The sequence below is a fragment of the Myxocyprinus asiaticus genome, chromosome 30 (genome assembly GCF_019703515.2).
Source record: "Myxocyprinus asiaticus isolate MX2 ecotype Aquarium Trade chromosome 30, UBuf_Myxa_2, whole genome shotgun sequence".
Lineage (NCBI taxonomy): Eukaryota > Metazoa > Chordata > Actinopteri > Cypriniformes > Catostomidae > Myxocyprinus > Myxocyprinus asiaticus.
In genome coordinates, this window is record NC_059373.1 from 36,375,570 (window position 1) to 36,397,653 (window position 22,084).

Consider the following 22,084-nt stretch of genomic DNA (forward strand, 5'->3'; position numbering starts at 1 on the left):
AATTGCTTCAATGTTTGGTACAGGAAAAATACTTTTATTGCGGAATTTTTGTACGAATAAGGAGGCATGATAAATCGTTTTTATTTTCTTTAATGCGTTATTTTTATATCTATATAATCACACTAAATTAACGCATTAAATCGACAGCCCTAGTTTTAATATACTAAAACAATGACCAAGGAGAACCAAAGTTCTCTCGCACTTCACTTGTCATCATGGACACCATCTACTGCCAAAAATGTCACGCAATTTACAGTTGTTGTTTTAGAATATGCTGTTGTATAAAGAGACAAGCTGTTTTTTTTTTCTTTCATACAACAGTTATTTCCTGTCCACTGGCTCATCTGTTTCCACTACACAGAATTCCAATTCTATGGTTAGTAACACTGTAACCAAACTATTTTCCTTGGTGGAGCAAAAACGTACAAGTGTCAGTCAATATTAAATTGCTGTGAAACAGCAATACCACACTTAGTCGTGCTATTGTACTGAATATCAGCACGGCTGTGATTACCAGTGGCACTCAACTAAATCACGCTCTGATATTCGGTATTCCAGGGCCACTATTTCAGTACAATAAACCACACTGTAGAATGTCCCCTCTACAGTAAGTAATGACGACGCTTAAATCAAAAAGTGCTTTAGAATATCAGCATGTTTGTTCTGAATGTCATTTCATCACACAATCTTTTTCCATACAAAATACTCTAAGAAACATGTATTGTTTACTGTATTTCTTCCTCTTAACACAAAAAGTTCAGTACAGCAATTCTTTGCTTTTCTATAAAAAAAAAAAAAAAGACTTATAAAACAGCTTGCACAGTAGGCCAACTGAGAAATCTCCAGATGAAGAAACACATTTATAGAAGCTCTTCAGAAGTGAGCAGTTACTCTCTCGATCTCCAGAAGATCCTCCAAGATCTGAAACAAACAAATGTAGAAATTCTCCTTTACAGTTGTAGGAACACTGGTGGACATTACTGTGATCACACCAGGACAATTGCTTTGATTGGCAAAAAATACTGTCTTAGCTGTGAAGGTATTTTTTGTGATTATCTAGTAAGTACTCACAATGTCTGGTGTTGTACCAATCTTCTTGGCTAGTTCGCTTCGCTCCATGGTGCTGAGGTACAGATACTTATTCAGCAGCTCTCCATCTAGAATGTTCTTGACAGCATTCTGTAACATCCGCCGATCACAATGCAGCATTCTGGGGGTAAAAAAGGATAAGCAATGAAAAAAACCAGACTGAAATAACACAAAGTTTCATAGACCTCAGCAAAGGAACATGTCATGTTAACAGAAGCATCTGTTGGAAATGCAATCGAGGGCTATCATTCTGAAGTTGCAGAATTTCTGGTAAAGGCATCAATGTTAGCTGATGTAAGTTAAAGGGATTGTTCACCCAAAAATGATCATTCTCTCAGCATTTACTTGCCTTTATGCCATCTCAAACTTGGATGACTTTCTTCTGTGGAACACAAAAAAGATATTTTGATGGAGATATGAGTGTTTTTGTCCATGCAATGCAAGTCAGTGAGGTCCAACAATTTCAAGCTCTAAAAAGCACAAAGGCAGCATGAAGATAATCCATACAACTCAAGTGGGTTAATCAATATCTTCTGAAGCAAAACGATCATTTTTGGGCTTTTTCACACCCAACCGATTGGATCACTTCAGAAGACATGGATTAAACCACTGGAGTTATATGGATTACTTCTCTGCTGCCTTTATGTGCTTTCTGAAGCTTGAAACATTTGGACTGCACTGACTTGCATTTTATGGATATTTTCACACCAAATCTCCATCATAATATCTTGTTTGTATTCTGCAAAAGAAAGTCGTACACATTTGGAAAGGCATGAGGCGAGTAAAAGATAAGAGAATTTAAATTTTTGGGTGAACTATTCCTATAAGAATTTCAGAACCAGCAAAATCTTGTGTAACAGAGTTTTAAGATATGAGTTGATACGAGTTATTGCGCAATAGCAGATGAACTCTGAAGCCATCAGTTATCTGTTGTAACAAAGTCCTGAAAAACAAAAAATGAAGAAAATCTGGAACATTACAGGTACTTGAAATGTAAGTGTTTAATGATCCCTTCAGCCAAAAAGTAGTTGAACCAGAAGAAACAATTTGGACCGTGGTCTGTTAATAGAGTAAAATAGTGCCCGCCCATTTTCACACTACAATCCCATGAAGCATTGAGAGTCACGCAATCAAATTAAAAACGTATTGATTCTAAGTTATTATTGTAAATGTAGAAACAATATATTTAGATTTTGCTGCAAAATATTCAGATATATACAAATACATAACTAATTTGAGAGCATTAGGAAACCGGCTTGAAAATTGCGTCATTTGCAGTGTGCCACACGAGTGGGTGGTCGCCGCAGAGCTCTTTTGGCGCACTTTGTTAGCTGCGATTCTCTGATTGGTGGATCTCTCTTGAGGATCATAGGTAGTGTAGTTCTTCAGCAGGAATTCCACTATTAATCACGATTTCTAAGAAACTAAGTTGAAATAACCGACTGATGGCTTCAACAGAAGCATATACCATCGATTAACAACCTCAGCTCACGGTAGGTATGTCTTTAAAGGTTATATCATTTAAATGTAATTTATTCTTAAATATTTATTTGCCTGTGGAAAAAGTGAAAGGGATTTTTACTTCTGAAACCAGGCTGTTGTGCTCTATTGATGGCCACTATTCTGGAGCGAAATAAAAAAAACAGGCGATGTCTTTCAATAGAATGTCGAACTTCATTTCCTTTCAAGCAAAAGGAATGAGATGTCTGAGAGCAGCAGCAGGTCCTGAAGTACCTGAAGGCCTTTGGGTTGAGCCCAGCGTGGTGTGGCAGCATGGTGGTGAGGGCATTCTGTAACATCAGAAGTCTGCGGTAGGTCTTCTCCTGCATGGGCAGAAACAGGCCGACACCACCGTCCAGCGTAGCTGCACAGACAGCGAGAATCAAACCATTCTATTCAGGAATCAGGTTTCTAATAAACCGGTTTAAATAGATTACTGACGCCTCAATTGTGTATCATGAAAATCCAGATTGTTTCAGTACATAATGGTAAATCAATTGTAAGAGCAGTCAATAATCTGTTCCTGGTTTAATAGTGACCTAAAATTTTCAGTGTTTGTTTACATAACTCTGATTTAAATACTTGGGTTTAGGGGGTTTGTTCAAATCCCTAACCATAAATAGTAATAGTAAAGATTGCCTTGTCGAACACCACCAGAAATAATAAGGCAAGGTCTCTGCGCTTTCATACATTTGGCGCAATCATTATTCCTGCAATTCTGTTTGGTGCCGTTCGTGCTATAGAAATTGCAAACTTCACCTTAAAACTGGACTGCTGAGAAGTGACTCACCGAACCAGGTGATGTGTTTGTTGTCCCAGGTGAGTGATTTCTTGCTGGCTGTTTCTAGAGTGCCGCGGCATGGCATCCTCCAGAAGGCGTTCACGTGAGCGCCCACGTTAAAATCTGCTCTTCGCAGTAAGCGCATGCCCCCGAAACTCTCTTTAGCTGTAGATCAAATAAATAATAAATAATATTAAAATTAAAAGAACGTGACATTGGGCTTTTGGAAAGATTTTTAGTGAGCAAAGCCTGGAGGTATTACTGAAACAATCAAAAGTAATCGCATACCTTCAGGCAGATACATGTAGACCATCAGGTTTTTGTCTCTGTCTGAAACTGAGAGAGTGTTTAAGGCGTTAAGTCAAATTATTAAAGTCTTGAACAGTCATTGGGCCTCATTCAAGAAAATGTCGTTAATATATGAAAACATTTGGAGTAATTTACATGTAAAATTGAGCTTCCCGAAAACTTTCCGTCGTATTCACGAATGCTTCATACTCCCCAGATTTGTTAGTAAAACGTTTGTATGTTAGTGAATTCCAAACGTCCGTAAATAGAGCGCGCATGCACGTTCATTCACAATTATCATAATCCACGCCCATGAAAACACCATATAAACAAGGCTTCAGACTCGCTAGTAATTGAGAATAGGAAGCTTTTAACATCTATGCGAAAAATATAAAATTAAGGGTTTTTTTTAATGCCGTGCATTCACATTGTAAAATATTGATTTTGTAAACACTCACATGTTCGTTCTAAAAAGTGAGGAACTTAGTCATTGCATGCTTTTGCTGACATCAGAGGTTCTTTTGTAAATTGAACAGTCCAAGAGGTCAATAAAAATAGTCTGACATGAAGCTTTAGTGTAAAAAATGTTCAGTTCATGCTGGCAAGAGGATGTCCACCACCATTAACCTTCCCTGGTTCAGTTGAGCGCATCGCCAGTGTCATTGGTGAAACTTCTTGAGTAAAATCAAGACTGTAACAGTGATTTACTTCCCTTAAACAGGAAAAATCTTCAAAGAAATTAATAGAATGCCTGAAGAAGGTCTTTGACCGAAACACTGTAAGCTATACGACAGCAGGCTTTCTTTTTATCCCCCATTGTGTCCGCACCTGCCGCAATGTGTTTATTTATGGGTTTAGCAGTGTTACCATTGACCATACGTTATCAACTGATTTACTGCTTATACTAAATTATGAAACCTAAATTACAGAGCACATATCAATACAAATGTTTTCCAGCCAGTCATGTTAGAGGGCATTATTTTATTTTTTTCTCGAGAAAATCAAACGCAAACTGCGTCTTTCCATGAACCTTTCACCCCATGCCAAGAACTTCTGCTGGAAAAACAATTTTTTCTTGGGAAAAAAACCAATTGAGGCCCAATAAGTTTTTGGCATAGATCTGATGATAAACATACATAGCTCTGGAGATCACAGATTAAGACAGTGGGTCACTTACCCAGAAAGCCAAGCTGGTTATTGTCCACCATGAACTCTACACTGTAGACCTCCAGGGGCTTTGCATCCTATGAAGAAACAGAAAGAAACTCCCATTTGAAAGGCTGCAATGATATAAATAGTTAAATACAACTGAATACTTGAAATGGTTCATATCAAAGCATTACAGAATTGCTGTTCTATTTAGGTGCATCTCATAACATATATTTTTTTGCATTGTGACATACAGTAACTAAAATTTTCAATTAAGCACATTTTCCACAAAATTCTTTTCACAGTAACATGTCCAGGCGTTTTACTTTTGAGTTGAATCTGTAATTCTCATTAGTCTCGATGGTGATTCTCATTAGAATCTCTTTACTGTAACAGTTTTGTTTTACTGTATTACAGTGAAAAAGTAAAAATTAATAAATCAGCATAAATTACAGGCAGTTGAACAAATACTCCCATGACATATAAATACGATTTAAATCACGTTCTTTCACTTTACAGTAACAAGAATGAGAGATCTGCATTACAATACTGAGAATCTGAGGGAGGAAATGTGCATGAAAATAATGTCACAATGCAAATAATCTTAATAGTATTAAAAAGACGGGGTGGTTTTACTTTTAGCAACAAAAAAATGTTTTCTTTTCATTTTGGGATGAAACATGACCCGGACATGTTCTTGACAGGTTTGGTGAGATTCTCCCATTTACAATCTAGGGACTACAGGTGGTACCCTGCTGACAAGAGACAGCGTCTTGCTCTCTTCCTGGTAGCGCAGCAGAGAGATGCTCTTCATGACATCAGCAGCGAGGATGAAGTTCTTGATGCTATGCATCTGATGAATGTAGAGCTGAGTGTCGATGAAGGCCATACCTGTCAGATCATTATCCCTCAGACTCCATAAAAAGATCTGCACACACACACACACACGACATACAAATAAAACTACAAATAAATACAAAATACTTTATTTATATACATAAATATGATTTTATTAGAGGAACAGTTAACCCAAAAATGAAGTGAATAAACTGGTGAATACAGTTTTCAATTTTGGTCTGTTTCTCACCCAAAGCAATGGCTTCACTTCAGAGGACATGGATTAAAGGGATACTTCAACCAAAAACAAAAATGTTCTCATCATTTACTCACCCTCATGCCATCCCAGATGTGTATGACTTTCTTTCGTCTGCTGAACACAAATGAAGATTTGTAGAAGAATTTCTCAGCTCTATTGGTCCATACAATGCAATTGAATGGTGACCAGAACTTTGTAGCTCCAAAAATCACATGAAGGAAACAAAAAAATAATCCATACGACGTGTTTAAATCCATATCTTCAAAAGCAATATAATAAACATTTAAATCTTCACTTTTACATCTGAAAGTCACATGTGGTGCCTGTTTAGATTCACTTTCACATCTGAAAGTGAAAGTGGAGATTCATAATAAAAAAAGGACTTAAATATTGTTCTGTTTCTCACCCACACCTTTTACCTGTATATTCCTTCAGAAGATATGGATTTAACCACTGGAGTCTTATAGATAACTTTTATGTTTCCTTTGTGTGATTTTTGGAGCTACAAATGTCTGATCACCATTCACTTTCATTGTATGGACCTACAAAGCTGAAATATTCTTCTAAAAATCTTTGTTTGTGTTCTGCAGAAGAAAGAAAGTCACACACATCTGGGATGACATGAGGGTGAGAAAATGATGAGAGAATTTTCATTTTTGGGTGAACTATTCCTTTAATCCATTCGAGTCATATGGATTACTTTTATGCAGCCTTTATGTGCTTTTTTGAACTTCAAAGTTCTGGACCCCATTGACTTACATTGTATGGAGAAAAACAACTCATGCATTCTTCGTTTGTGGTCCACAGAAGAAAGTCATACAAGGTGGGGTACATGATGAGAGAGGTATCATTTTGGGAGAGCGATTGCTTACTGTCAAGGCAGACCTTCTTATTAATGTCTGTACCATCAACAGTGTTTTCAAGTCATTTTTAATTGTACAGCGCTTTTCATGATACACGTCATTTCAAAGCAGCTTTACAGAAAATGATGCAGTAATGTCTTAACGTCCCAATGAAAAACATCAGTAAAAATCATGCCTTAAAATGATGTGTTTTGGCCCCCCGTGAGCAAGCTAAAGGTGACTGTGACTGAGACTGCAAGGAACGAAAAACTCCATAAGATGTTAGTTAATGGAGAGAGAATATAATGCCAATCTTAGCTGGTTATGTGTAATACAAGTCATGTATTAATTGAGTACACTGAGAAGATTTTGTGTTTAAATCTAAATGATATTGATTGAACTATGAGATTAATGATTAAGTGTCTTTTGAAATCCATCTCAAATTGACTTCAGAAATGTATTTTGTTACATAAGTGATTAAGACTGTCCAACTATGTTTACATACAAATGCATTGGCCTGAATGTGTTAAAAGTAAATAGTTTTAAACATGTATCTCAAAAGTTAAGTTTTGCAGTCCTTACATTATTTAATATATATATTAATCTCCTTGAAATACAATTTTCTGGGAATACATTCCCTCTTTCACTTAATGTGTTTAAATATCTTTAAGTGGCACATGGCCTGTGTGTGTTTCACCTTCTGTCCAATAGCAGACACTAGGTATCCACTGCAGTGACAGAGAGCTGTAACAGGCCCCTTCTGCTCCTTCTCATACAGCACTTTAAACTTATTCTTAGTGAGGGGCTGACCGGGCTCTGGCACCACCTCAATCACATCCAGAATCAAGATCTGTCGGCAGAAAACAAACCCACTTCAGACATTCGATACACAGAGACAGTAAATAACACACAAATGAGGCCCATGTTAAAATGATGCAAGTATGGCTCAATTCATTGCTTTGTTTTCATCTGGTGGGGGAGGATGCTCAGGTTAGCCTCAGAAATCATGCCCTAGTGGTGGTTAGGGGTAAATGAAGACTCACCCTGCCCCTACAGGTGACCTCCTCTCCCTGCATGAGGCAGGTGCCCAGAGCCACATATCCCTTCAGTCCTGATACTGTCTCCTGACTCTTCAGAGCCACGGTCTTCATACACGTCACATGCTCCCACTCCTCCAGGTCAATGCTGACAAACACATTTCAACAATGTTACACAGATGGTTATGTTTATGTTTCAGGATTTTTGGTAAGGTAACGTGTGATTGTGTGGGTTTTCACCGTGTGTTTGGGATGGCCTCCCAGCTGACTGGAGAAATGAGCTGAATAGAGAACTTGTCCTGCTGAGGGTGGATGTACCGCTCATCTGACAGAACAACAAGCACACTATTTTATATAGAATAAAAGATAGTTAAATGAAAAGTGTCCTAAAAGTAGTCAGTTTGACTCGTGCATCATATTCCAAGTCTTTTGAAGGCATACGATATGTTATGGTGAGAAACAACCAGAACTTGTTTAGCACAAGTTCTTGCAACTCTCATGCACTCATGAACGCACAGAAGTTTTTTTCACTAAATGATTTAAAGTGATAGTTCACCTAAAAACAAAAATGTTCTCATCATTTACTCACCCTCATGCCATCTCAGATGAGTATGACTTTCTTTCTTCTGCAGAACACAAATTAAGATTTTTAAAAGAATATTTCAGCTCTGTAGGTCCATACAATGCAAGTGTAAAGTGAACAAAATTTTGAAGCTCCAAAAAGCACATAAAGGCTTCATAAAAGTAATCCATAAGACTCCAGTAGTTTAATCCATGTCTTCTGAAGTCATCCAATCGGTTTTGGTTAGAACAGACCACAATGTAACACCTTTTTCAATGTACATCTTGCCATTGCAGTCTCTTGGCACGATCATGATTTCAAACTCGATACATTTCCTAGTGCTTGACATGCGCAGAGTGCTAGATGCCGCTAGAGGAACTGTAATCAAGCTTGAAATCACGATTGCCAAGGAGACTCCTGTCAAGATTTATAGTGGAAGAAAAATTACATTTTGGTCAATTACAATTACACCCAAAACCATTTAGATAACTTCTGAAGATATAGATTAAACCACTGGAGTCTTATGGATTACTTTTATGAAGACTTTATGTGCTTTTTGGAGCTTCAAAGTTCTGGTCACCATTCACTTGCATTGTATGGACCAACAGAGCTGAAATATTCTTCTATAAACCTTAATTTGCGTTCAGCAGAAGAAAGAAAGTCATACACATTTGGGATGGCATGAGGGTGAGTAAATGATGAATTTTTTTTTTTTTTTTTTTTTTTTTTTGAGTGAAATATCCCTTTAAGATAAAGTATGGATCCTGAGTAAAAATTTTACTCAAATTTTTATTAAATCAATTAAAAGTTTTAATCAAAAATGTTAGAAAAAAATCTATTACAAGTTTCAAATAAAAGTACCTAGCTAAACCATAACTGCATAAAAGCATTCCAAATGTAATTGTACTTAAAACAAATAGACTGTTGAAATAATACACAGGAGATTTTACAATTAAACTAACAATGATGCACAAACATTGTAACAAAGTATGACCAAATTTTACACTGAAATGGATGTCATTGCCCTATAAAATACAACTGTGCAATATGTACTCTACCAGTCTATATCAAATTTTAAATAAGCTAAAGTTGTTTTTTAATGTTTCACCACACCCCTTAGGGTATGCACGTTTTTTTGTGCTAAAAAAAGCTACATGCAGCACAACAAATATAACAGAACGTAGGTGTCTCGAGATGCGCTTTTAAAAGCTGAAGTTCTTTCTAACTTGACACTGTGCCTAAAAAACGCTGAAAAAATAAGTGAGACGTGGAATGATGGATAGACATCTGTATAGCACATGTTTACATAGAAAAAACAATGGAAAAACCCAAGTGTGTGATTGGTGTGAACAGCCCCTTACTCTAATCAAATCAAACATCCAAACAGAAACGGTGTCACACCTCTTTCAATGGTCTCAAATTCCTTCTCTTCTCCAGTCATCCTGGGGATCCGTGTGCACTGTTCTTTCACACTGCTGCATACTGCATACACCTAAAAAACACATATACACACATTACCAATGACTCACATATGACAAGAAACCACAACTAATTTGAGTGGACCTCAGGAAAACATACACTGTAAAATGCTACATAAAATATACAGTATACTTTAATGTGGCCATTGCAATATTAGATTATTACATTCAATGGACTTCTCAACTAATTCCCACAGCTCTAGTGAGGTTTACCTTAGATTCAACGTGGTACGACACATAGTGGATGGTACACCTGAGTGGAATCTTGCGTACGGGCCAGGGTGCATCGTAAGAGAGATAGGTGGGTAACACACTGATCCTCAGTTCACCCTGCGAGAACACACACACACACATTTAATAAGTCAAGATTACCTTCCCAAGATATCCTGATTCATTTGAGAGTGCGTAATAGTGATATTACATTCAAAACCAGTGTATCAATACCACAACGCTTATAACACATAAGTGTATATACCAAAATAGGTTTGTACCCGTTTGTTGAAGTAGAGGAATCCTTTGGGGCAGTTGACATTGTGAAAGGGCGAGAAGGACTCAATAGCACCATCTATTGTCATGGGGTGGAGTCGCATCGCCCCACGAGCGGTCACCAGCATCCAGTGAGGAGACGGTCCACAAATGAACACCTGACAAACACCAAAAATATACCTCAAAGCTGTAGAATATAATATAGGTGTAAAAACAAGATTTTATTCAAATACGTTTTGGTCATTAAATCTAGAAGCTCAACAAAAGGAGCATATGTGATTTTATTTTGTTATAAGAACCTCCCTATGATTCGGTCATCTAAGTTCCTTGTCCTAGATTAGCCAATAATATAAATTTACAGAACTTTACACACTGTGCCACTCAGTTGACAATGATTCACAAACGACAATGAGACATGTCAATGTTGAATTCAGCACACAAGTGTGGATTATCTTTTGAACTATAGGTGGTGCTGTTTCCAAACGTTCAGGCCATGATGTCAATGATGCATACCAATTTTCTTAATCTGATGATGCATTCAAAAGATATTTCACTTTTTGATAAAAATCAATATGCTGGAGAGGCAGTCTGGCTGATATGGTTTATATAAATTATATATGGCTGGTATTGGTATCATTGAAATCCTCATGACCCAAGGAATTCATAGATACCAAACTCATGATTTTAGGACATACGGTTGAAAAGTTGCAGGCAAAAACAGACATTTTCACATTTCTTGACCCATAGGTGGCGCTGTCACCAAACTTTGCAAGTACCCTCAGATCATGGTCCTGATGAAGCATACCAAATTTCATTTCAATACGACACACCGTTGCGAGATGTAGCCTAATTTCCTGTTTTACTTCGACATCGTTAAATTTGTGTTAATGTATCTTTTTAACAAAATCAAAATTCTGTATAATTCATTCTGTGCGGATCAGTCTGGAGATTATTTTGAGCCATTGATTATACAAATCAGGCACTTTTGTTTGAGGGAATAGTGGTGTATTAACGATAAATGTCAATCCAAGATGGCGGCCACTGTAATGGTTAGAGTTTAAATTTAATGGGCAGTGCATTTGTATCAACAGGAGGAGCGTGATTACATGCAAAAATAATTTTGTTTCTAGGACAAATGGTTCAAAAGATACGCGCAAAAGAAAAGTGACATTTTGAACTGGGGGCTATTCGTGCCCAGACATTATTTTTCACTTTAAAACGACTTAAACGCGATGAGAAACCAATCGCTCATGCAATATTTAAAACCATGACCTTATGAATACAAGACTCGTTGCTCCGATTTAAGACGTTTTTAAGGGCTTCATTTGCAAAAGGGCAATTTAAGACTTTTTCAGACATGTCGAAACCCTGTGTAAACTGTAAAAAATGTTTTGTTCTTTTTTATAGACTGAGGTACAAGGCGAAATCAACATGTTAGCATTAGCAAACCTTTTTACTTCTGTGATGAAAGTGATGTGATTTCAGAGTGAAACGGATTTTCAACAAGAAAAAAACTTAGGGTGGCACTAGATTTGATCCATTTGGAATTGATTGTGAGAAGTGGGCATTCCGTATCAGTATCTATTCAGACTTGAATGCAAGTATGGTAATGCACTAAATAGGTATTTGACGGTAGGTTAACATTTTACAATAACCAGCAGAGACTAAGTGACACCAATGGACAAGGAAAGTTGTTTCAGATGAAGAGCAAGTTATTACATTTTAATAAAATTAGCCAAGACTTTTTTTCTTTGGAATAACATGCACAGATGAAATGTGCACAGTAAGACCAAAAAGGGTATTTCACAGAACACAAATAAAGATATTTTAACGAATATTTCAACTGTTTTTGTCAATACAATGAAAGTCATTGGGGTCCAAAACAAAATTGGACCCCACTGACTTTCACTGTATGGAAAAAAAACGCAAGACATTTTTCTAAATATCTTCGTTTGTGTTCTGCATCAGAATAAAAGTCATACATGTTTGGAGCGACATGAGGGTGAGTACATGAGGACGGAATAATAATTTTTGGGTGAACTATCCCTTTAAGAAAGTAAAGAGGATCAATTTTGATTTCATGTTGACTTTATAATGAATGCTAACAGCTAACTAAACGCTACTACATGGTTGACAATAATTGTTTTATAAGAAAACAAATCTATATTTTTCTATACTCCCAGCATTACATGATGTCAGATGACTTACCCCTGAATATCCTGAGATATCCTGAAAGTATCTGAATCTGGCGACACGACCCCTGACCCCAAGTGACTCATCCCCCTGACCTTCACGCTTCTTGTCCTTCCTAAGTTTGGACTTCTCTCTAAAGTTAATGTTATGAGGCATCTGAGGGCAAGACAACAAATCCATCATTACACTCATTTCAAAGGAAACCTTTCATAAATTCATTCTTATGTAAATTGCCCCACAAAATTTACACAGAAAATTTTTCTGCTTGTTTTATATATCAGGTCCATGATCATTAAAACATAATCGAACCAAACTTCCCCTTATTCAGTCCAAAAGGGGCGCATGTACCTTCTTAAAGCGCACTTTCAGGTTGCTCTGAGCTTGCTGCTGGTCATATGGAAAGGCCTCGTAGATGAGCAGCTCTTGATCAACATGCACCTGTTTGAGATTTCATAGACAAATTTTATACATTCAGTAAAAAGATGTCAACTTTATAGATGGCAACAAAAACCAGGGAGGTGGCTGTTATAAACTCACCAGCAGATAAGGGCGGCTGTGTTTGTAGCCTAATGACACGAGAGCAACCTCTTTGACCAATGGGATTTCTCCTTGCCTTGTCACTTCCTCCTTTTTGAGCTCCCCTTGAGTAGCTGATTGGCTAGCAGAGCTGTCGACCAAAACACGCTGACCGACAGGAAAATTCTTCACCAGGAAAACAAGGCGCCAGTCAGGAAGCTGGTAGATCTGATTAAGAGATGATAAAAGTGTTGAATCAGCAATGATAAAAATAATACATTCTGTGTTTTATGCATTACTATGCAAATAACAGTACAATACAATAATCCAAAAATACAACCCAAGACCCAGCTATTTGTCTGTCGTGTGCATGTTGATCACCTCCATGACTCCATTCTCTCTGACCAGCAGGCACCAGTGTGACGGCTCCTGTCGGTTCTGACCGCTCTCTCTTACTGTCTGAGCTGAGCTTGCTGCCGTCCCACTGCGGCTGGACTCTTCTTTACTGGGGCTAGTTAGAGGGTTTGACTCCCCATACAGCATCTCCTCCTCATCATCCACCGCATGACTGAAGAACAGAGAGAAATATGATCATGAGGAACTGCCACTGGATCGAAACCAAGAGAAATGACAGATATGATAGCTCACCTGATGTCGTGGATGATTGTCTCTGTCTCTGATAGGGTTCGGATTGCTGTTTCCTCTTTGGCCAGGAAATTGACCTTGTTCTCAGTGGTGAACATGCCACTAATGTCACGATATGCACATAATGTAATAGCACGTGATTGCTGTGGACAAAGAATACAAAATGGCATAAAGCAAAAAGCAAAAAGACTCTCGGGGCTACAACCCCTACAAATCCTGGCCTCACGTGGCTTATTGCTTTGTAAAATGGCAGGAAAAGCAATATGTAAAGACACTAATGTTTGATAAATAAATGCATTAATGATAATCAGAATAAAAATGTATAATCTTCTGCAAAGTCAAATAGTTATTTAGCATACAGGCTGTTAACAGTTGTCAGGTAACTGCAAATTGGCACATTAATAATGAATTCATTCATTCCAGGTCAACTCAACCAGAGGTACCAAGCTCAAAATTTGGCTTTTAATAATTTTAATCAATTAAAAATGCCATGAATAATATTTACTGAATAATCCAATATTTTGAGGGCCTGGGTAGCTCAGCGAATATTGACGCTAACTACCATCCCTGGAGTCGTGAGTTTGAATCCAGGGTGTGCTGAGTGACTCCAGCCAGGTCTCCTGAGCAACCAAATTGATTTTAGTAAAAAACCTACCTATCTCTGTGTAAAAATAAAATGATGCTGACACCTTTCTAAGTTTTTCAGTCATTTTGATCAAGTAGTGGGCCATCTGGCAAAAAAAAAAAAAAAAAAAAAAACTTGATACACGATTCTGTGATTTCAATAATAATATTTGTGTCACAAACCAGTGAGATTTGATACACCCTGATCCTTAACTGTTCTATGAAGACAATATGTCAAAGAATTCAAAATCCTCGAGCTCTGGAGACATTAAAAGACACTTATGTGCCTGGGCTGATTCCCCTCAGCGGCTGGCCAGAAGCCCCGGACTCAATTCGGACGATGAACTGAAAGAAATCCGACGTGAATTGATGAATGTGTCTGTAATGCTGACGAAGGTCATTGCTGATTTTGGAGGATCTTGCTGTTATACGTCTATCGATCACTTCCATGGAGGCGGAATTCTCTGAGTTGGTTACAAGAGTTGCGAATGTTGAGAAACGGATTGATTATCTGGAGTCATCAGAGAGGGAAATAGCTGATAACCCACTAGCGACCAAGACAGACTTGCAACGTGTTTGGGAAAAACTGGAGGATTTGTTGAATCATAATCGGCGAAACATCGTCTGAATTGTTGGAATTCCTAAGCATGAGGAAGGCCGAGATATGGTAAAATTCCTAGACGAGCTCTTCCCGAGTCTGCTCGACATAACAAGCCATAAGCTGGAAATCGAGTGAGCTCACAGATTCCCGGCTCAGAGATCCGCTGAGGAAGACAGGCACCGATCAATTCTAGGCAAATTTCTGAGATCATCCGATAAAGCTCCCGTGTTACGTGAGGCGAGGAGTAAAGCAAGGCTTTCTTGGAAGAACCACAACATTTTCTTGTTCCCAGACTTTGCGAATTCAACAAGAGAGAAACGTGATAGATTCAAGGAATGCAAGAAACTCTACATCAACAGAATGTCGCTTTTGCTCTGATGTTTCCAGCCAAACTGAGAATAGATACTAAGGAAGGCCGTAGAGAATTTACATGCCCAAAGCAAGCAATGTCTTTCATAAAGACATTGGAGTAAGCCATTTGGTGTATTTCATGTTGCCGCCTAGTGGACCTGTCTCACTGAACATACACTCGACTGTCTGAGGAAATTGGGTGCCTTTTTCGTTTCGTTTTGTGCTGGTTCCACCTAGCAGCTGGAGGTTGTTTTGTGTAGAATAATTTCTTCGGGACAGTTGTGGATGAATCTGCTCGTTCTTGATGCTTATTCCTCCTATCAACTGGAGTTTGTTTTGTGAAGTATTTCTTGCAGGACATTGGAGTGATTAGGGCATGTGCTGCACTCGTGTAACGACCAAATGGACCGGTTCACTAAACATTCGTTTGACTGCCAGAGGAACTGAACGTAAGAAATATGATATAATGTTTCTTCAAGAAATGGATCTTTCCCTGCAGGAAGCTGAAAAATTTGGGAAGATATGGGGTGGACATGTTTTCTTTAGTTCTGGCTCAAGTAAGAACAGGGGAGTCATTACACTGATAAATAAACATCTACAATTCAAATGTCTCAAACAGACTAAAGATAAATTAGGAAGAGTCATTATTGTTTTAGCAGAAATTCAGGGACAATGGTTGATTTTAGCTAATATTTATGCACCTAACGCTGATGATCAGGGATTTTTTATAGATCTTGAAGGAATGTTGCAAGCCGCTGGCACCCCTCATGATATTATATTGGGAGGAGACTTTAATCTTTTGATGGATTCAGTCCTTGAACATAGTGAAGCAAAAGTGTGTAAGCCACCTAGAGCAACACTGACACTTCACAGGATGTGTAAAAATCTTGATTTTACAGATTTGGAGACTTTTGAACCCATCTGGGAAGGACTATACATTCTTTTCATCAGTCCATAAGATTTATTCTAGAATAGATGATGTTGTTTGAAAGTTTCTTTTTTTTTAATGTTTTATTTTTTTTAATGTTCTAATTCTTGGTGACCACTGTAGTGCATGTTTGTGTCAGGTGGGGGGTGTGGGGGAATGTTTGGGGGGAGTGGTTTAATGTATATAATTGATTCCGTATTTTATGTTATGTTTGTATGATTTATGTATGGAATCAATAAAAACTGTTAATAACAAAAACCAAAAAAAATAAATAAATGTAGGTGTGCAAGAACAAAATTGTGAACACTGTGTAAATGTAAAATAAATTAAAATCTAATTTATTTAAAATAACCCAGATGATCAGAAATAATAGCATAACGGAAAACGGCAAAATCCAAAGTATTAATTCTTAATAAAAATATCTTTACATATAACCAAGTCTATCTAAAGAGTTATCTAGAAATCAATATCTAGAAATTATTAAATTTATCAAAAAATTACTCATATGATTATACATCAAACAATTTGCATTTATAGTTATAAACCCCTGCAAATAGAGTGCAGACATCAAAACATTTTCAGTCTAGACAAGATTTGTCCAGTTTAGATCGGCAAATAAACTTGCGTTACGGACACGTCACGTGAAAAAATGGACATTGAGAAAAAAAATAACAACATAATGTGAAACCTGCAGACCTGTGTAGACATGCATGCTGGACAGGGTCAAACTACAATCAGACTTTACAATCTCACTGGAAATATTACTGTCTTTTATCTCAGTCTTCATGTTGTTAGCCTATGTACATTTGTTTATTTGGAGCATACACACGTGATTAGATAATGGGCGGCATCAAGCCAAGTGCTTTCAACACCTTTTTTGTCTTCTTTATTCAGCCTTTGGTGGATTCACAACATATCTAACTATAGCGTTTGTTAATATTTTATGCCAAACCTTAAAAAAAAAAAAAAGTCAAAACTTAAATTCGAAAAAATTGCCCAGCCCCATTTTGGGCCCCCTCTACAAAATAACTGATTACTCTATAAATATTGATCAATGGCATTTATTATTTTGACTTTCACAATCACTCTTATTCTCCAAACCTAGTTTAGTTTTTTCTTCTTTTTTTTTAAATCCCTAAACTGAGACCAACATTTCTAAAACAAGCTTTCAAGCTACATCTACCAAACTTGGTACAGACCTTCAGACTGTTCTAGAACAGTGTGCTGTGTCTTTTCTAATTGATCTGACTTACGGTTTTCACACAGCGGACAATCAAATATGGTAAAAATACCATAGATTGACATTGATGGAATGTTCAAACAGGCTAACAGAATGCTCATTAATTCAAACTCAAACTGTCAAAAAATTCAAATGTAAACAAACCCACAAAAGACCTTTGATCTGGTCCAGAGACTCTTTTGCTGAGACAGGTCACTTCAAATAAAATGAATGCGAGGAATTGAAACGGCCAACGGATGTAGAAAAGGAAGTCCCGCCTTACAGGTAAAAGAGCCAATAACCTTTTAGATACAGACATCACCTGCCAATCAACTCGAGAACGTGCGCATAAGCATTAGCTATACAAGCCGGGAAAATTTTGTTTTTTAGAATAATCTGAGGTAAAGAAGCACAATTCATGATATCAGTGATTTCAGTTTTTACTGCTGATTTTAAATATATTCTTTGATCGTAATCTTGACAAACCATTTTGGAGATTTCGGTCTTTCCCCATTCAAGTAGATAGGAGCTACACTTGTAGGCCGCTTGTTTACATAGAAAAATAGCAGCCTGCCTGCCCAAGAGCATTCCAAAGATGGCCACAGAGTGGACTGACTTGCTAAAATAACTTTGTCTGGTCTAAGTTGCTCTCTCTTTCTATTTGACAATCTATCTGACAGTCTGCCTGACTATCTAGCTAGCTAGCTAACTAGCTGGTTGTTTCTTACTGTAATGTCTGAATAACCATCAAACTTCTAAAACTAGTTTAAACTTTCAGACAAAGGCTTTGTCAAGATAAATTTAAAACTTGTCTCGACAAACTTTACCAGTCTAGTTTGTGTTTATCTTTCTTCTGAAAAAATCTTTCTTACATTTGTTTGATCTGACACAAAATAAACCAATATGGAACTTACTTGTGGTCAAAGGTGTTTGTGTATGGACTCTACCATACAATGGCTTCAAATGTGGCTTATCCAACTCAAATTTAGACTCTGAACTATCTGTTATTTAAACTGCTTTTTAAATGAGAAAAATGTAACTCATGGCACTTCTTTTTCCTCAAACTAACAACCTCCATCCCTCCTAATACACATGAGAGTGATGTAACCATGGACTGACCGTGTGTATTTGTGGTTTCTGTAGAGCCAGGCGGTGGTTCTTCCCCATGTATGAGTCACTCTTCAGCACAAACATAGTGACCACTCCCTCTGCCGTCATGATGACCACATAAGGGTCAGCCACAGAACAGTGCACTATGGGAGAGCCTAGGTCCACGGGAATAAAGTGGAGCTGTGTCACTAAGGGAGAAGAGACCAATCAAATGAGAAACAGGCCATCCATCATACAGTCACTGTCAGGAATGCACTGATGTAGTGTCTTACCGCCCTCCAGCAGTCTAATGCCCATGGGAGACACCTGAATGATGTATTTATTATCTCCAATGTTGCCTGCATATACAGTAGGGCCCTGTGTGGCAAAACCACTGGTGTCCAACTCCATGATCTCCTGTCCTGTCTGTAAGATCTGAACACACAACACAAAGACCAATTCGAGACTACAGAGCAAAGTATAAGCAAATGTGTTTTCCACAATTCACATGAAAATAAACTTCTTAAAAAGCAGAGTAACTATGCAAGTCACTGGAAGCATTGTAATTGGTTGTCAATTAATGGAGCATTAATGAATGTTTTGGAGTGACATAGTCACTTACTGATATTGTGCAGTATATACTGTACACTGCTTTCTATTTTAGTATAATATGTGAAAGCAGTATGTGAAAAATGTACATAATGTGCAAATATACAACATAGTAATAGTATGCTAGTATCCTTAACGGAAGTACCATGGTGGAGTCCTCTCTGCTGAGGATTAGGAAGCCGTGTTTGTTCTTGTCATCCTCCACTGCAGGCTCTCGTTTCTCCTCTTCAGGACTCTCACTATCGCCTTCTGTTAGAGACTACAGAGACAGCAGGTAGAGTTTCAAAGAGGTGCAGCTTTAAGCTCAACAAAAGTGCAAATGACTTTAAAAGACTCTGCATTAACAATAAAAGATCTAACACAAATGATGTGCGTGCAAACCTTTTCAGGTTTCTCTTCACAATATATGACTGTCCACATGTCATGACAGCCGGGAAGTTCAAACGTTGTGACAACCTGTGGTCTGATGCTTTTCTACAGAATGACAAACAAATGTTTAAATATCACAAGTGCAATATTTAGAGTAAAAACATTTGGTATTTAGTTTGCATGTTAAAAACCCTTCGACATAAAAAAAAAAAAAAAAAAAAAAAAAAAACATAATCCACATGATAAAACTTACGTTTCAGGCCAGATGACAAAAATGTCAACATTACTTTTGTTGATCATACTGTCCATGGTTTTTATGCCTCCAGAAATTAAACATTTGGTTTTCTTTTATGTATTAAACCTTCTTGTAGGTGTCACTAAGTTAAATGATCTAGCTGTTTGACACAGGTGAGGTTTTGATGAAATTATAATATAATATATCACCATATGTCATCGTTTTTCAAAAGTGTTTATAGCCATCATGCAGTTACATTATAGCAGTATAATAGTCCTTAAAAACCTAATAAATTATTTGTTGCAATGTAATGTTTAATGAAAAATATATTTCTATGATACCTATAAAAATATAAATAAAATCATTATTGTTGAGCCTTAAATGGGGCTTTATCTAACTTATGCATAAAACTACAGCAAACAATGACTAGGTGAAGTCATTAATCCAGACCAAACTGAAAACTGTTATGAAAATTAACTAAAGGTAGATGTATGGACTTTTCCAAAAGTTTCAATTGGAAAGTTGTTTTCTTTTAAAGCTATACGCATGAAAATAAAATAAAAAACTTTTTCGTGTTATGGAAGTAGGTCAGGGTCAGAAATTAACGGAGCTGGGGGCAACAATGCTACCAAATGAACAAAAATGCCCCCGAAATACAAAATATATGGAAATGGCAAATAATACCCTCATAATGAGTTCATGTTTTATTTTTTTAAACTTCTGATATAGTTCTTAATACTGTATTCTAGGATAAGTAATATAATTGCTTTATTAATACTTACAGAGCATTAACATTGAAACATGCCTGTTGCATTGTACTATTTCCAAATGAATCGATATTGAACCAAACTGAAATTGAAAATGAATAATCTAACAAAAATCAGAGCCAATATCCAATCCTACAAATATTAACTGATGTTGATTTTATCATATAGTATCTCATTATTCAAACTGAATGAATTGATTACATTTACAAGGTTTGTAGGGGGAAAAAAGCCCTTATAAAGGTAAAGAAATGCCCCAAGAAATCAATTCCAGGAGGCAAATATTGCACCTTAATGGAAACGTTTATTTCTGACACTGAAGTAGGTGGTCCTTTACTGTCATCTGAGACACTTCAGGACACATTAGCATTTACATTACAAATGCAATCTGACCACATGCATCTGATCCATTTTCACACATATTCAGTGCTGTCCATCTAAGACTAACGTTAATACCAGGTGTAAACAGGTCCCCAGGTTCCTTCTGAACTTAATGGCACTTGCAAAATCCAAATAACTCTTGTTTCATGCATCTTTTGTGAAATGCATAAGTAGGGTTCCTCTGCTGTATCTCGGGTGTTTTAAAGACCTCTCCACCATCTCTGAGGTAGCCCTGGTAAACCCCAGACGTCAACGTAGCACCTGCATGTGACCTGCGGCAGACGAGCCTCACAGCTGCAGGACAGCGAGCTGTGCATCAATGGTTCAAACAGACCAAGATGCAATGCGTGCACAGACATGCAGGACTGCAATGAGGTGTCCACAACTGTCCCAGGAGCACAAACAAACAGGACACAAAATAACTGGTGTGAGTGTAGAGATAATCATACCTGCAGTACAGACAGAGCTCCGTTCTTGCCGTATCCAGAGCACACAACCACTTCCAGATCCGGTTCAGGATTACTCTGAAACTGATGGTGACAGATTATACTGTTAAGTATGTCTTTACACTGTCTGAAGAAGATGCATGAAAAGTGCATCACTGTGCAAAAGTTGCTGCCATGATGCTAGGGTGTTGTTGCTGGTTGCCAGGGTGTTAGGAGTGGTTTGGTTACTGGTTGTTTACTGACCCAAGTCAAAAGAGCCCAACCCCTAATCTCTGTGATACTCTGGTATACTAGATACCCTCGATATGAATCAGGTCAATCCTTCAATAGAGGCTGACCAATACATTGGTTTAACTGCAAAATTCAATGCCGATAGTTGCTGACAGTCGATCAAAAATGTTGATCGACTGTCAATCGATCAACATTTTTAATCAAATGAATTGCATGACATGCCGATTAATTAATATAATGTAAAAACAGATGTACTTCAAGCTTGAATTGCTCGTATGGTAGAAAAATCTACACTTTTATTACGGAATTTACGTACATGCAGGGGACATGATTAATAGTGTTCATTTTTTTAACGTGTTCATTTTTTTAATAATTAGTCACACTAAATGAGCGCGCTAAATCGACAGCCCTAATTGTAATACTTTGTAGATAATTGTAAGAGTGCATGCTTTGTTTCCTTTATGTGTTTGTGAGCTGGAAGCACAGACATTTCAAAATAAGATTCCCTGGCGTATTTCGGGCTCGTTTATAATTTAAAGTCCTGTGTTCTGCCCTAAATATTAATTTTTGGTTGC

General features: G+C 37.3%; 1 protein-coding gene across 2 annotated transcripts in view; it reads right to left on the bottom strand.

Moving 5' to 3' along the window:
• Nucleotides 1-74: 74 nt before the first annotated feature.
• cpsf1 (cleavage and polyadenylation specific factor 1) overlaps nt 75-22,084 on the bottom strand; it is a 30,631-nt gene continuing 8,621 nt past the window's right edge. Inside the window, exons 16-38 of one of the 2 annotated variants that reach the window (XM_051663147.1) lie at nt 21,282-21,362; nt 19,465-19,557; nt 19,229-19,342; nt 18,768-18,909; nt 18,505-18,683; nt 13,666-13,805; nt 13,399-13,585; nt 13,039-13,245; nt 12,850-12,939; nt 12,517-12,657; nt 10,314-10,466; nt 10,036-10,152; nt 9,746-9,836; nt 8,023-8,107; nt 7,789-7,930; nt 7,443-7,595; nt 5,559-5,735; nt 4,836-4,902; nt 3,659-3,706; nt 3,380-3,535; nt 2,824-2,953; nt 1,072-1,210; nt 75-921 (exon numbers count right to left, since the gene is read on the bottom strand). In XM_051663147.1, coding sequence (XP_051519107.1) covers nt 874-921; nt 1,072-1,210; nt 2,824-2,953; nt 3,380-3,535; nt 3,659-3,706; nt 4,836-4,902; nt 5,559-5,735; nt 7,443-7,595; nt 7,789-7,930; nt 8,023-8,107; nt 9,746-9,836; nt 10,036-10,152; nt 10,314-10,466; nt 12,517-12,657; nt 12,850-12,939; nt 13,039-13,245; nt 13,399-13,585; nt 13,666-13,805; nt 18,505-18,683; nt 18,768-18,909; nt 19,229-19,342; nt 19,465-19,557; nt 21,282-21,362 — 2,880 coding nt within the window. In that variant the 3' untranslated portion in view covers nt 75-873. Of the gene's footprint in view, nt 922-1,071; nt 1,211-2,823; nt 2,954-3,379; nt 3,536-3,658; nt 3,707-4,835; nt 4,903-5,443; nt 5,736-7,442; nt 7,596-7,788; nt 7,931-8,022; nt 8,108-9,745; nt 9,837-10,035; nt 10,153-10,313; nt 10,467-12,516; nt 12,658-12,849; nt 12,940-13,038; nt 13,246-13,398; nt 13,586-13,665; nt 13,806-18,504; nt 18,684-18,767; nt 18,910-19,228; nt 19,343-19,464; nt 19,558-21,281; nt 21,363-22,084 lie in introns of those variants that run through there. The other variant, XR_007893846.1, reaches the window with a different exon arrangement.